This window comes from Zychaea mexicana (genome assembly GCF_025766255.1).
Source record: "Zychaea mexicana strain RSA 1403 chromosome Unknown BDB00scaffold_60, whole genome shotgun sequence".
In the NCBI taxonomy this organism is placed as follows: domain Eukaryota; kingdom Fungi; phylum Mucoromycota; class Mucoromycetes; order Mucorales; family Lichtheimiaceae; genus Zychaea; species Zychaea mexicana.
In genome coordinates, this window is record NW_026516723.1 from 50,288 (window position 1) to 63,510 (window position 13,223).

Consider the following 13,223-nt stretch of genomic DNA (forward strand, 5'->3'; position numbering starts at 1 on the left):
TAGAACGGAGGCAATAGAGAGTCGCTGAATCAACGTTTCAAGTATCGATACTCTTAATTAACCTTAGCTATCCGCAGAGCATTACTGTTATCCGCTCTGTCCGCCTGCAATGACAGTGTGTTACGTATAGAAAACATAGTATTTGTGCACCCCGATGAGGCGCGCTTTTCAAAGTGGAAGGGTAGGATGATCATTGGTTTCTGTTTCCTTTTTTTAAAATGTTTTATCGTCGAGCATTTTGCACCCTTTTCTTGTTGTGGATTTAACATCTCCAGACTGCATATGTAAAAAGGACACGAGAGAATCGACTCCCTGCTATACAGAAACAGCTAATACATGGTAAAAAATATGAAATGCATTGTTTACGTAAATTGCGTTTCAAGTTTTTTTTCTTTCTTGGAAAGGAGATAGTACCGTTATTAGATTTTGTTCTACTTGATTGTGACGGAAAGCAGAAGGGTATAAATACCGAACAATTCGTGTGTGTATGTGTACGTTGTGTATGTAGTTTGTTTTCATTGCTTTTTCTCCCTTACTTTTTCTTTTCAACTTTCCTGATATGCAAATTCAAGCGCGACTTTTCGAATTTTGGCGGCAGGGACGCAGCATTTTTACGCGAAATCGCAGTGGCAATGATGACAACGAACGTACCACCTTGTTATCGAGCCAAAAGAAATATGACGGCAAACCTTTGCTCAAAGGAAGCTGTGGAGCTGCTACCACTTCTTGGAGCGATAGTGCTGTCGATTTGACTCAGTTCGTTAAGAGAGATGAAAACTGCTGGTTGTTGCAAGACGTCAAAGATGAGACTAAAGCCATTCTAAACTACACTTGGCCTTTGCTTGTTACGTTTGTCATCGGCAAGGGAATGGGTTTGGTGGACGTTTGGTTTCTCGGGCGCCTAGGATCGGAAGGTTACTATGATTCGGGTTTATATATGCGAGCATCAGCTTCAGCGGCAGCATCATCATGATTATAATTGTTTTTCCCCTTTTTCCCATTTAATTTATAGTGATGGCTGTAGTAAGCCTTGGTAATCTTTGGTCGACAGTTGCAGGGTTGGCCTTCGGCAATGGACTCTTGACCGGTATTTATCATAAATCTTCTTTTTGACAACATTGATATAGCCAGTGGTAGTGTGGATGGTGCATAATATGTAAGAAATCATATAAAGCTAAACTCAGTGATGACACATAACATGACCCGTCCAATATAGCCATTGATACCCTGGTCGCTCAGGCATTCACAGGTGCGAGTGACCAAAAAACGTTGGGCATCATTCTTCAGCGTGGTATCCTTATTATGGGCTTCCTAGCATTACCAATATGCTTACTATGGTAATTTTAAGACCAGAAGGAACACTATATAGCAGTAGTGATATGGTGGCCTTCGGGTAATAACATACGGATTCGTCTAGGATATACACAGAGTCGATCCTTATCAACGTCATGGGACAGGAACAGCATCTGGCACACCTTACACAGTCCTACATCTATGTATGTATGCCCCTTGTGTATCCTATATTTGTATCGACAGCCATTCGCAAATTTTTACAAAGCCTTGGTCAGTTTATAGTAATCTCTTTTAAGATGCAGAGACTTGATGATGATGATGATAAGAAAAAGAGACAGGGACCCCTTGCCATCATCACCAGGGTGGCAACAAAATTTAACTTTAATGATTTGTATTAGGTCACATGCGCGTCACCATGCTGATGATTCTGGCCATCTTCCCATTCAATTGTCTTTCAAACTATATTTTTCTTCGAGTGCTTGATCTTGGATACCTTGGCGCCGCATTTCACTTTGCATTTTTTCATGGCGCAATTTTGGCCATTTATACGTTGTTTTTGTCGTTTGGTACCGATTTCTGGAGCACCTATTGGCCAGGCTGGCGCGTACAAGCATTTCATCACTGGGAACCGTTTCTGAAGCTCGGTATGTTTTTTCCTGCGATGTGATATTTTTCCGTGTGCCCCTCAGATCACTACTGAGTTACAGTATGATGTCTGTTGTTCAGCATCATCTTCCACCCTTGTCACATCATCATGTTGATATCATAAACTTACGATCCATATCCTTAGGTATTCCCGGCATGCTCAGTGTAGCTACAGAATGGGCTTTTGAGGTCTGTGCCCTTTTGACAGGTAATATCACTGCTAGTACTACTCCTTTACAGTCAATCTAATAGCTTACACCATGTAAAACTATCCCCTACCACTCGCCCCCCCCCTAATGACTCCAAAATTGAACATACCAATTACTGTACATAATAGGTGCCCTGGGAAAAACAAGTTTAGCGGGGCAGTCCATCATTCTTTCAGTCAATGCGTTACTCATAATGATTCCCTCGTAAGGTTACATTTTCAGGAAGGCTCTTGATTAACACCGTACTTACTATATATGCTCTATGGGTAATAACCGCTGTTATGATGTTGTTAGAGCACTATCCAGCGCTGTCGCTGTCCGAATCGGCCATCATGCTGGAGCAAACAGACCTGCAAAGATCCAGATGTGTTTTACAATATCAGTGATGATGGGCTGCATTGCCATCTTGTTCAATGCATCTTTGATGTACTTTTTTAAGCATCAGATCGCCACGCATTTTTCGATGGATCAAGGCGTGGTTCGAGCAGCCGAAGAGCTAATGCCTGTAGCGGTACTATCACATATATTCACGGTATGTAGTAGGAAAATGAGATCTACTATCTCATTTCATTTTAAATATATGTGGCAAACTCATCTCGCTGGCTCGCCGTATTTTCTTTTGCTACTAGGGTCTAAGCGCTGTTTTTTCGGCTACATTGAATGCGTTAGGCAAACAGCCGATTGTCGCCGCCTTTAATTTGTCTTCCTATTACGCTGTTGGCTTGCCCTTTGGTCTATGGATGACATACAGTTACGGTTGGGGCTTAATCGGTGTCTGGTCAGGTGTTGTCATGGCCGGATTCATTAAGTGCGTTGGTGAAGGCGCCATTTTGTTCTTCGTCATTGATTGGGAAGCAGAGTGTCGTCAAAGCAGTCGTCGAATCGGTACACAGGAGATATTACCTACCTTACCATCGACTACTACTACCGTCAACAATACAACAGCGACAACAACAAAAAAAAGGAAACCGTCTTCTTCATTCTCACATTAATTGCAAGTGGACCGACAGCTGTTGGTACATAGAATACATAATATCATGCTATACCACGACAATGCTGATTGGTGGAAAAATGCTTCTTTTATACTCAATGTGTACACCCTCTACTTTTACGGTTTTCGTAAAGCTATCCTACATACATATATAGTACAGTATAGCCTGTCACGGTTTGACCTTGTCGTCATTAAACCCTTATTTTCTTCTATACAAATCCTTTGCAAAGAAAGTATCAATCTGTAAAAGTAAAATTAAATGCTATTACTCTTGCACTCTAGCCTGTTCTACATATGCGGTACATACTAAAATAATTTATGTAGATGCGCTGGGTCCACGAGTAACCCGGAAGCCAGTGATGAGGAACTATAACACAACTACAGTATGAATTGTCATCTCCCGCGATCCGTCCCAATTAGAAACATATAATACCTCCTCGCCAATTGACGTTTCTCTGTTGGTTATAACGACTTTCTCTTTCAAGCACCTTCACTCTTCTGTAAACCTTGATAGTTAGATATAACAAAGTGGGCACATATGCTTCCAAATAGCCAACATTCGTTTCCTGTATGAATTGAATAACTTCCAATTTGTAGAATAATTTATACTATCGTGTATAATGCAAATAAAAGCACATTTGACAATTTCAACCCCCCCCTCCCCATTAATAATCGCGACTACTAGTCTACTAGTAGTAGTAGTCAGTCTCTGGTATTAGCCTTTCCTAAACAATGCGCGACCATTGCTGATGAGTCGAGTCTATGTACTCCGCATGGATGACCATATATGCATGTACAATACTGAGAAAATAGAATAGAGGAATGTATTTATTACTGCCCAAAACGTATGTAGGCGTCTCTTTGAATATTCACCACGACTGTGAACGTTTTGTGCATGCTCGGTCTCCTGCAAAAGCTTGTATATTGGTCCAGAAGAACAGGCTAACTCAAAAGAAAGGTAGGCTTCATTGTTGCTCAAGATCCTAATTTTAGATCATTAATGCCTTCGGCAATGCCGATGGTGTCAAATGAGATCAATAACCCGTGAGAAAAAAAGTGACATTAAATCGATGCTTGTTGCCAATATCTATTCGTCACGTAGAGTAAACCGGTTTATGTCCAAACAGGCTCATTGAATGGGAAATAACAAAATGCTCGCTGACGTGCTTTGGTAATATATTTTCCCACGCGGTAAGTGATATCACTCTCAAGTGAGATCGTATCTGTATTACTGCAGCATAACCTAAACAACGTGCCAAAGCCATTCAGTGACATATAAAAAGAAGTATGTACCAATGTGTGGTGCCACACTAATGCACTTATTTTTCCCACGGGTTCAAAAATCCGCTTTTCAAACAGAAAGGTCGCAGATGCTTTCTGACGGATGATAGCAGAATTGGATTCGGACAAGCTTGTTCTTTCGTTGTTACATCAGTACTGTGCTTACTAGGGAGCTAACTGAAAAGTCTACATAGCAACAGTATGGTTTTTGCAGTAGATGTATGTATCTTGCTTTGTTGTGCAATTTTCTTGATAAAGCAGTACCAGGTGGCTGCTTCCTTTTACGTAACCGTGTGCGTGCGTGCCAAATGAGAACAAGGCGCCGGATTGTTTTAAATCATGCGAAAAAGAATAATGAAGAAGAAAGAAACACACCAGATACTTTTGAAAGTACAGTCTGTTATCATATTGATCTCGTTGATGGTGGTTTCTAATACAGCTACTGGGTATATTGAAACACGGCAAAACATGCATTCTTGTAGGTAGATCCAAGACCCGACCTGTTATATATTCAAGTTAAAAGCGATTCATGTGCGTGCACTGACAACATAGCAAAGTTCTTGTTCACCTAATCTCTTCTTTTGCAATCTTTTGCAATAAAAGTGAGGAAAGAAATATAACGCCACCATTGTTAAACCGACTCATCTCAAAAGTAACAGCGGTGGGCGAATAGGAAACCTGGAGATGAACGTCCACTGTATACTGTTCGCTTAACATAATAACAACTGTAGTTAGGCTTGTCATCAATCAATCAAACAGCACTTCATGAGAGAAAACCGTACAACTCATAGAAAGCAAAAATACTAGTCATCACCCTCCTCTTTCTTAATACACATTCAGTTTTGAAACGTTGGAAAGTGAAAGCCGTAGTAAATCACAAGATTTTCCCAAGTGTGCTCGCCCGTATTTGAAATGAAACCATATGTTAGAGTTTGGAGGTTTTCAACGTCAAGGAGATCGCTCTCTCTCTCTCTGTCTCTCCCACAATAAGAGATATCATTTCCATATATGCCATGTACACATATTCCATTGATTGTAATACTACCTTGGTAAGGTTTTCCTTTATGTTTTTTGCCACAGTACTTGCATCTTGTAGCCTACTATTGAAAGCAACCTCTTTTGTTCCGTGGCACTCGAGCTAAAAGGACCCAAGATAGAGTTCCCAAATTCCGAACTGTGGTTGGTTCGTTCCCGAAAATAGTAATCGTCGGTGCGGAGGTTATGGAAGCCAAGCCAAGCAAAACAAAAACAACAAACAAGGTTCGATCAGTGATATTAATAATAAGCTTTAAGTGACGAATTGCTCATTGATGTGCATGTAATCTCCACTGTAACTCAAGCTATCATCGTGTGCTGTGTAATATTCCAGTAAGCATATACGAAAAAAAACGGGTTCCCTCATCCAGAAACAACACTAAACCGCATGACATAGCAGTCGGATTTGCGGTGCAAAAGGGATCTCTTTTTGAATGGTCTTTTTTTTACGATATTTTTCCAGAAAAGGAATTTTTTTTGCAACAAGGGCGGGACTCAATGGATGTTGCTAGGGCCTACTAATACCTGCGATGATGGTTTTGAATCAGTTGCTATAGCAACAAAAAATCTGTTATCAGCAAGAGAGCGACCGGACCTCCCGAAAGTTGCTAACCAACTGGGAGTGGGGGGGGGGCAGGTGGGACATGAGTGCGTCTGCCTTGTTATGGCATATCATGAAACCAAACGACGGATGATCGTTGCGCTCACTCTTCTGTTGTCCTCTCCGGCTTTGACGATAAGCGGGGTGAATCTGATTGGTGGATTGCTGAATATCATTGACAGGACCCCCGTTCCCTCCGCATACAATATATAAAAACTTGGCTTTTCTTTTTTTTTTCCCCGCCTTTTTTTTCGTTTACTACCCTGAGCTTCCGTTCCACCACCACCCACCCCTCCGTCAAAAAGAAAAAAGTCTTCTTCCCTCCCATATCCCTTGCATTGTCATCTCCATTCTTCCTCCCTTCCTCATAAGCATAATCATCCTGCTCTCCATACACCCCTCTCTCACATCAATTCACCATGGAAAGTCCTACCACAGCAACAGTGTGTTCGCGAAGTCCAGAGGCTCTCCTGTGTAAAGATCAGAAACCAACCCAACAAAATGACCAGAACGAAAAAAAAAGAGCAAAGTTGAAATAACAAATGTTCCCTCTCTTTTAGCTTTTACCACAACCACTGCCACGTCCGTACTGCCTTGCTCCAAGAAAGCAAAACAACGACCCACCGTCGCCACTTTACCCCCACTGGACGAATTTATTGCGAACCTCTTTAAACGATCACAATTACCGCCCAGCATATGCCTCGTGTCGCTGATCTACCTCCAACGACTCAAGACAAGTCTTCCTCGCCATGCGCGTGGTGATCTCGACACACCTTACCGATTATTTCTTGCGGCAATCCTAACAGCATCGAAATTCATGTCTGAAGCCGGATCGGCCCTGACGAGTCAGGCCATAGCCGAGATGACCGATCACGTTTACTCCAGCAAAGATGTGAACCTGATGGAGCGCAGCTTTCTTGGTCTGATCAAATATGATCTGTTTGTCAACGTGGAGGCCATCAAAGATTATCTCGCCTTGCATGGACGTTTGCTCGAAATGGATCTCATCGAACATGTTATGGAGCAGCAGCAGCAACAGCAGCAATAGTGAAGGGGAGTGACCCTTTTCCGTCTCTCTCTCTCTCTCTCTCTCTCTCTCTCTCTCTCTCTTCAGTGTACATAGCCTCGCTAATTCTTTCCAATTGTATATTTTGTTCTTCTTCCATTGATTTCCCCACATGCACACTACACCTATTCAATCTGTAAATCTATTGTACATATGTTTTTGATTTTCTTTCGTGCAGCTCTTTCCCCCTCTTTCTGGTATATATTTGATTTTTTTAGTTATACAATTTGTTTATGATAAACTATAATTTCCGAAAGAGTGTTATTCTAGAGTTTAACCATGAAAATAGCTGGCCATTGTTACACAAGAGAGGGCAAGATCTTCCCCTCTATCTTTCTCGTAGCTCCTCAGCATACAATTACGCCACTTTCGGAACAAGGAGACCCGTATCACTGCTCTTTAAGGAGGGTTGCTGCTGTTGTTTCTATCAAAGAAGGAGGCCGGTATGTAAAACTACGAAAAGAGCATTTTCACTTTATTTTTTCATTTCTTGCTTCTCTACGGTTTATATTGTATAATCTATCAACATGGTAAAGACATTGGTATCATCGGCGGCGCCTTTGCCTGAGAGCAGTGGTGACAATTGCCATAATGTTGTCAAGGACCACCACCACAAGAAACAGCATACCGTGCCTACTGGTGCAGAAGAAGAAGAAGAAGAACACCGACGCGCTATCCGGGTCGTATTACGACTTACACCGTACGGAATGACTGACCTCGTCCACTGCCACAGCCAAAACCATCCGTTTACGCATTGGAGTGGACATGCCATTATGCGATTTGTGCATCCCGATCACGTACAACGACTTTGCGCAGGGCTTTGCGAAGCTTCCAAAACTGGAATGGCGATTTCAATACCAGATATCCCATGTTGCATTAATCCCTCTATATTATCCTACTCAACAACGACGACATGTTCTTCGTTGCAGCAGCAAGAACAAGAGCCTTCTTACGACACGCTTATCCACTTGACTGTCCACGAAGCACATACCGTTTATATATGTGTCCTGTACCATTACCCCCAACGAGACAATATGCTTTCTTCACCTTCCTCCGATAATGGTACCAATAACAGTAGCAACAACCAGCAAGAACAACAACGACATCAGCCAGTACATAGTAGGTTGGCACATGAAGCCATGGTAGCAAGTTATGTACTTCTCCAAATGGTGATGCATTATAGTCATTATCTCGTCCCTGTAAAGCTTCTGTTACATAATGTCTTGGTCATGTTTTTACGTAAAAAGAAAAATCGTTGATCAAAGTTTTCTCTTACATTGGGTGGGAAATTACATGTTGTATTTTGAGGTACCTTGGTACAACGTTTCGTAACATGTATGCTCTGACACAGCGACTACGCCATTTTTAGTGCCGGGTCAAAAGGAAACCTCTCTATGAGTCATCTTATGTTCCTCAATATGCATGTATGACTCCCAAGCATCGGCTCAGTGTAGTGTTTTGTCAATGCATATATTGCATATCTACTGGGTCCAGAAATTATAAGTGATTACGGATAAAGTTTAGCCGTTGTTTATATGGTAGTACCACACTCACTATGTCGATCCATGTGTTAGCCCGTAAAGAACATATATAGCTGTAGTGGTATGTAGCAGAAGCCTGTAAACGCGTTGCAGAAAAAAATGTAGAAGCGAGGAGGCGGAGTTAAGTTATTGTTGAAAAGGTTGATGGTGATTATGGTATTGCTGCGTGGATACGACGAAACAAGTTCGATTATCATTGAACCATGTAATTTAGTGTGGCGTCGCACGTTTCTACATCGATAAGGAATGCGATACTCGTTCCACATTTGAAGCGATGGATATTTTTTCTCTTTTTGGGGCTGATCTAATCGATATTCCCGCAATTACCCTTTGCTTGAATGCTGTGGGTCGGAGAGAGAGGGGGTCTCTCACACGCATCGCTCGTATAAGGGTAAACCCGAATTGAAGAGGGTGGTTGTGTCACTTTTTTCCTTTCGTTTTCTATTCCTCTCTCTTATTGTTATATTTTTATAAACACAAAATGTAAAATAAAAAACATTCGATAAGAGAGGAGAGTTTATTGATGTTGTTGTACGTCAGAGTCGAGCTCCATATGCGCCGTTTGTTGTCGTTGTTGCTGTTCTTTGTTGGTGCCAAGATTTGTTATTGTTGTTGCAACCATGGTATGTGCGGAGGTACTGGTAGTGGTAGTAGTGGCGTTCGTGAATGTATTGTTGCTTGTGGTAGTAGTAGTAGTAGCGGCATTGTTGTTAGAAGGCATTGACAAGCCAGCTGTCGTTGCACCCATGCGTTGTGGGTCGCGAGATCCGGCGGGCGCACTGCTCTGCAGCACCGGCACCATGGATTGTGAAAAAGAGGTTCGTTCGTCCGCTGACATATGGTGGCCGAATCTAGACATGACGTTGTCCATGTACTGTAGTGATTGTTGCGGTGGGTATGATGAAAACGACTGAATACTCGGTGGCTGCCCCCCTGGATACACCATTGTTATTGTGTAATTTGAGAAAAGAAAGAAAAGAAAAAAAGTGCGAGAGAGAAAAAGAGAGAGCAGCGCTGTAATCCGCATCATCCAACCAAGACTCGCATATACACAATCCAGAAAAGTTTTTGAAAAGGTACCACCGGCCAATGATAAATTGCCCGAAGGACCTAACGCCCTTTTTAGCCAAAAGGGAAGATACTCTAAATCTCCGGACCGCCGAATAAAAAAATTTGCATTTTCATCATTGACCGTCATCGTTTTCCTTTGGTCTATATCAGCATGCACCCAAATGATGATACTCATGTCGCTCTATCTACTAAACGTGCAAACAGACCCTTCTCCCTTCTTCATGATTCAAAATGGGCAAACTAGGTGACAAGTAGCGAAATGTCGTTGTATGCATATAGTGAGAGCCCTATACTTGCTTTTTAGGATTGATTAGTATCGCGTACAGACAGATAAGCCTATGGAAAAAGAGTGATTCTGAAACATGCAATGTGTGCGCGTTGTATGATATGCGAATAAATTGTGTTTAAGCCATGCCTTCTTTCTTTTCAAGTTGGTGTAACGGCCTCTTCTATTGTTATCAACAAGAGTCGTTGATAGGAAACTTGGAAAAATTTTTGACTATAGGAGCTAATTGACGGATAGTACATACGTCGTATGCATCTGTTGCCAAAGATACACAATGATACCTTGTGTATCAACAGAACATAAAGTGTTGATGTGTACCATGTCAACCAAATAAGTTGCCATGAAAACAAAAAGCTTATGATAATTATTGTCATGGCAACCAAAAGCTACTATTTACCTCTACTATTGATGTTGGTGAAGGAGTATAAAGGCAAATCGCACTGTGCATTAGACGGCGAGCAAGTATCAAGTTACATTATTTTTTTTTTTGGCCGCTTTCAAAATGAATTCATGCCTTCAGCTTGTTCACTTTTGCTGCATAAAAAAAAATTAAACAAACGCGGGGATTCTTCGTTTTGGATTAAGAGCGGTTTTCAAAGTGCCTGGATAAAAGGCAAACAAAAAAAAGCTTGGCTTTCTCTTTCACTTTATTAACAATTCCATGAAAACGTTAGCATGGACGACATTAACAATGGAACTCTACCAGAAGATGATCCATTGAAGGACCAACCCATGGAAGAGGAAAGCTATTCCTCATGGGCTCTTTTGATTTTAACATCGTTGCTTATTGGTGCTTTATGGACAAGCTATTATCTCCAACTACGCAAAATACGAGCGATACACGAAACAGTCATCTCCATCATGGCTGGTAATGTTTCTTCAAACAAAACAAAATGCTTTGAGATAATTTGTCTTCAAGTCAATTCACGACTTGATGCTTTACTAAACAAAATTTTAACAAAGGAATGATTGTTGGTTTGGGGATCAAGTTGACGCCAGGAACTATTGTTCAACGCATGGTCCAGTTCAAGCAGGGATATTTTTTTAACCTGCTGTTACCACCCATTATATTGAACTCTGGCTACGAGCTGAAACGGGTAAGCTTTCTTCTCTCTTTACGTATCGGTCAGCTTTTTTTTTTTTTGGTAAGGGATATTAAACATGATAGGTACACAGCGTAATTTCTTTATCAATTTCGGTACAATCTTGACATTTGCCATGGTCGGTACCTTTATTGCCGCCCTTGTCACCGGGTAAGGCACCAGGGCGGGGGGGAATAAGACGGGAAATACCAGCATGATTGTACTAACTTTTATTTCATCAGGGCGCTGACTTTTTTGTACGCATATTTCCATCCGGAAGGCATCAACATCAGCTTCATCGACAGCATGATTTTCGGAGCAATTCTTTCAGCGACCGATCCTGTCACCATCCTTGCCATCTTTTCTCAGTTACACGTAGATCCACAACTCTTTTCCATCATCTCTGGCGAGTCCTTGATGAACGATGCTGTTGCCATTGTGCTTTCCGAGTGAGTGTGTGGGATCTTCGAATCAAATAAGAAAAGGGGAGTGTTAATTGTAGATCGTAGGACATTGCACAAGTTTCGTGGTCAAGAGCTTCATGTAGTCAACATCTTCAAAGGCGTTGGCACGTTTTTGGGCGTATTCACAGCATCCACGTTGATTGGGGTGCTCTTCGGTGTCACTGTCGCATTGATGTTAAAGTACTCGGAGCTGTTCCGCTACCCGAGTATTGAAACTTGCTTAATTGCACTAATGGCTTACAGCAGTTACCTGTTTTCAAATAGCACGCAAATGTCTGGTTAGTGGAACAACTTTCATCAGAGGAGAGAGAGAGAGAGGGCTTTTTGATTATTATCATTGTTGTTGTTGGACAATGCAACATATTGACTGAATGCGGGTGATCCTAGGCATTGTAACTCTTTTATTCACGGGTATCACTCTCAAGCACTATGCTTACGACAACATGTCCCTGCGAACGAAACGCGCAACAAAATACGTCTTCCAAGTGCTTTCTCAGCTGTCAGAGAATTTTATCTTCATCTACCTCGGTGTCAATCTGTTTACGCAGACTGAGCTCGACTACAAACCTTTGTTTATACTGGCCACGACGGTAGATGATGTGTTGTTTTTTTTTCCTTTTAAAGGAGGCGTGGAAGTTGAAGGGGTGAGTGTCGGTGGGTGGGTGGGAGAAAGGCATGCTAACCAGACTACGTAGATCATCATCTGCGTTGCACGCTACGTATCCGTTGCACCCTTATCCATGTTGATCAATGCGGTCTGTCGCGCTTTAGGAAAGTCCGAGAAAGTGCTACCACGGTCGCATCAGCTGATGTTGTTCTGGGCTGGACTTCGGGGCGCTGTTGCATTTGCATTGTCATCCGGCTTGGTGGGCGACAGCGCACCAGCCATGCGCACGACAATCCTTGCAGTGGTTGTGCTCACTGTGCTTTTGTTTGGTGGCACTACAAACCGCATGCTCCAATTGCTGGAGATCCGCACGGGTGTGACGGAGCCCGATGACTCTGGCAGCGAGGACGAAGATCACGATATCGATCCAGTCGGCTATCGCAAGCTACGACGCCTCTCAGCCTCCTCAACGACGGCCTACCACGACGACGTGTTGGTGGACATTGCTGACGACGATCCTTATCGGCGGAGGCCCTCGTCGTCGACCACTCGAGGTCGCACAGACAATAACAACAATGCACAAGATGTTTCAATAGACGGGCTCCTGTCAGGTCCCCTTGGGAATCCCATGCAGGATCCGGCAGAGCCACATTGGTTTATTTCGTTTGACGAGAAATGGCTGAAGCCAATGTTTACCAAACAGCATATCCAAGCACGTAACCAGACGCTGGCAGAGTACTGGAGAGAGAAACGGCGCAAGATGGATCGTGCCAATCGAGGCATGCTGGCTGGGATACGTAGCATGAGCTTTGGACAGGCATCAACAGGCAGTGACGACTATGAGGCGGATGCATTGACGTTGGATTCGGTGGGCGGAAGCGGAAGCGGAAGCGGTGGCGGCCCTGGTAGCAGCAGCGGCAGTACAAGTAACGCCAACGTCAACAACACCGCCAACAATAGATCTCACCCAAAGAAGCTTATCGTTGGGTCTGGGCGTGTGTTTGGCCGATCACCAGCGTCGAGCCCACCTGATCCGGAACAACAACAATAA

The 13,223-nt window shown here is 42.8% G+C and overlaps 6 protein-coding genes across 6 annotated transcripts; 5 read left to right on the forward strand and 1 right to left on the reverse strand.

Annotated features, from left to right (window-relative positions):
- Window positions 1-559: 559 nt before the first annotated feature.
- BDB00DRAFT_930559 (mate-domain-containing protein) lies at window positions 560-3,303 on the forward strand (the record flags this gene model as incomplete). The annotated part of the gene is made up of 9 exons (XM_053129008.1): window positions 560-929; window positions 1,013-1,087; window positions 1,217-1,337; window positions 1,418-1,563; window positions 1,692-1,937; window positions 2,084-2,146; window positions 2,276-2,351; window positions 2,442-2,679; window positions 2,777-3,303. 9 exons carry the CDS (start codon window positions 560-562, stop codon window positions 3,137-3,139), a joined length of 1,698 nt encoding a protein of 565 aa, XP_052977515.1. The 3' UTR covers window positions 3,140-3,303.
- Window positions 3,304-6,310: 3,007 nt separating this feature from the next.
- On the forward strand, window positions 6,311-7,318 carry BDB00DRAFT_833662 (cyclin domain-containing protein). The gene is made up of 2 exons (XM_053124281.1): window positions 6,311-6,498; window positions 6,579-7,318. The coding sequence occupies exons 1-2, from the start codon at window positions 6,475-6,477 to the stop codon at window positions 7,101-7,103; spliced, it is 549 nt and encodes a 182-aa protein (XP_052977516.1). The 5' UTR covers window positions 6,311-6,474; the 3' UTR covers window positions 7,104-7,318.
- Window positions 7,054-8,536, forward strand: BDB00DRAFT_507026 (uncharacterized protein). The gene is made up of 2 exons (XM_053117643.1): window positions 7,054-7,564; window positions 7,658-8,536. The coding sequence occupies exons 1-2, from the start codon at window positions 7,355-7,357 to the stop codon at window positions 8,378-8,380; spliced, it is 933 nt and encodes a 310-aa protein (XP_052977517.1). The 5' UTR covers window positions 7,054-7,354; the 3' UTR covers window positions 8,381-8,536.
- A 517-nt stretch (window positions 8,537-9,053) lies between these two features.
- Window positions 9,054-9,974, reverse strand: BDB00DRAFT_507012 (uncharacterized protein). Its single transcript, XM_053117642.1, has one exon. It carries the CDS (start codon window positions 9,906-9,908, stop codon window positions 9,180-9,182), a length of 729 nt encoding a protein of 242 aa, XP_052977518.1. The 5' UTR covers window positions 9,909-9,974; the 3' UTR covers window positions 9,054-9,179.
- A 612-nt stretch (window positions 9,975-10,586) lies between these two features.
- Window positions 10,587-11,272, forward strand: BDB00DRAFT_833676 (uncharacterized protein). Its single transcript, XM_053124282.1, has 2 exons — window positions 10,587-11,116; window positions 11,196-11,272. The coding sequence occupies exon 1, from the start codon at window positions 10,695-10,697 to the stop codon at window positions 10,986-10,988; it is 294 nt and encodes a 97-aa protein (XP_052977519.1). The 5' UTR covers window positions 10,587-10,694; the 3' UTR covers window positions 10,989-11,116; window positions 11,196-11,272.
- Window positions 10,985-13,223, forward strand: BDB00DRAFT_767315 (sodium/hydrogen exchanger 3; the record flags this gene model as incomplete). The annotated part of the gene is made up of 8 exons (XM_053119659.1): window positions 10,985-11,116; window positions 11,196-11,272; window positions 11,344-11,550; window positions 11,611-11,843; window positions 11,953-12,155; window positions 12,261-12,664; window positions 12,704-13,109; window positions 13,149-13,223. 8 exons carry the CDS (start codon window positions 10,985-10,987, stop codon window positions 13,221-13,223), a joined length of 1,737 nt encoding a protein of 578 aa, XP_052977520.1.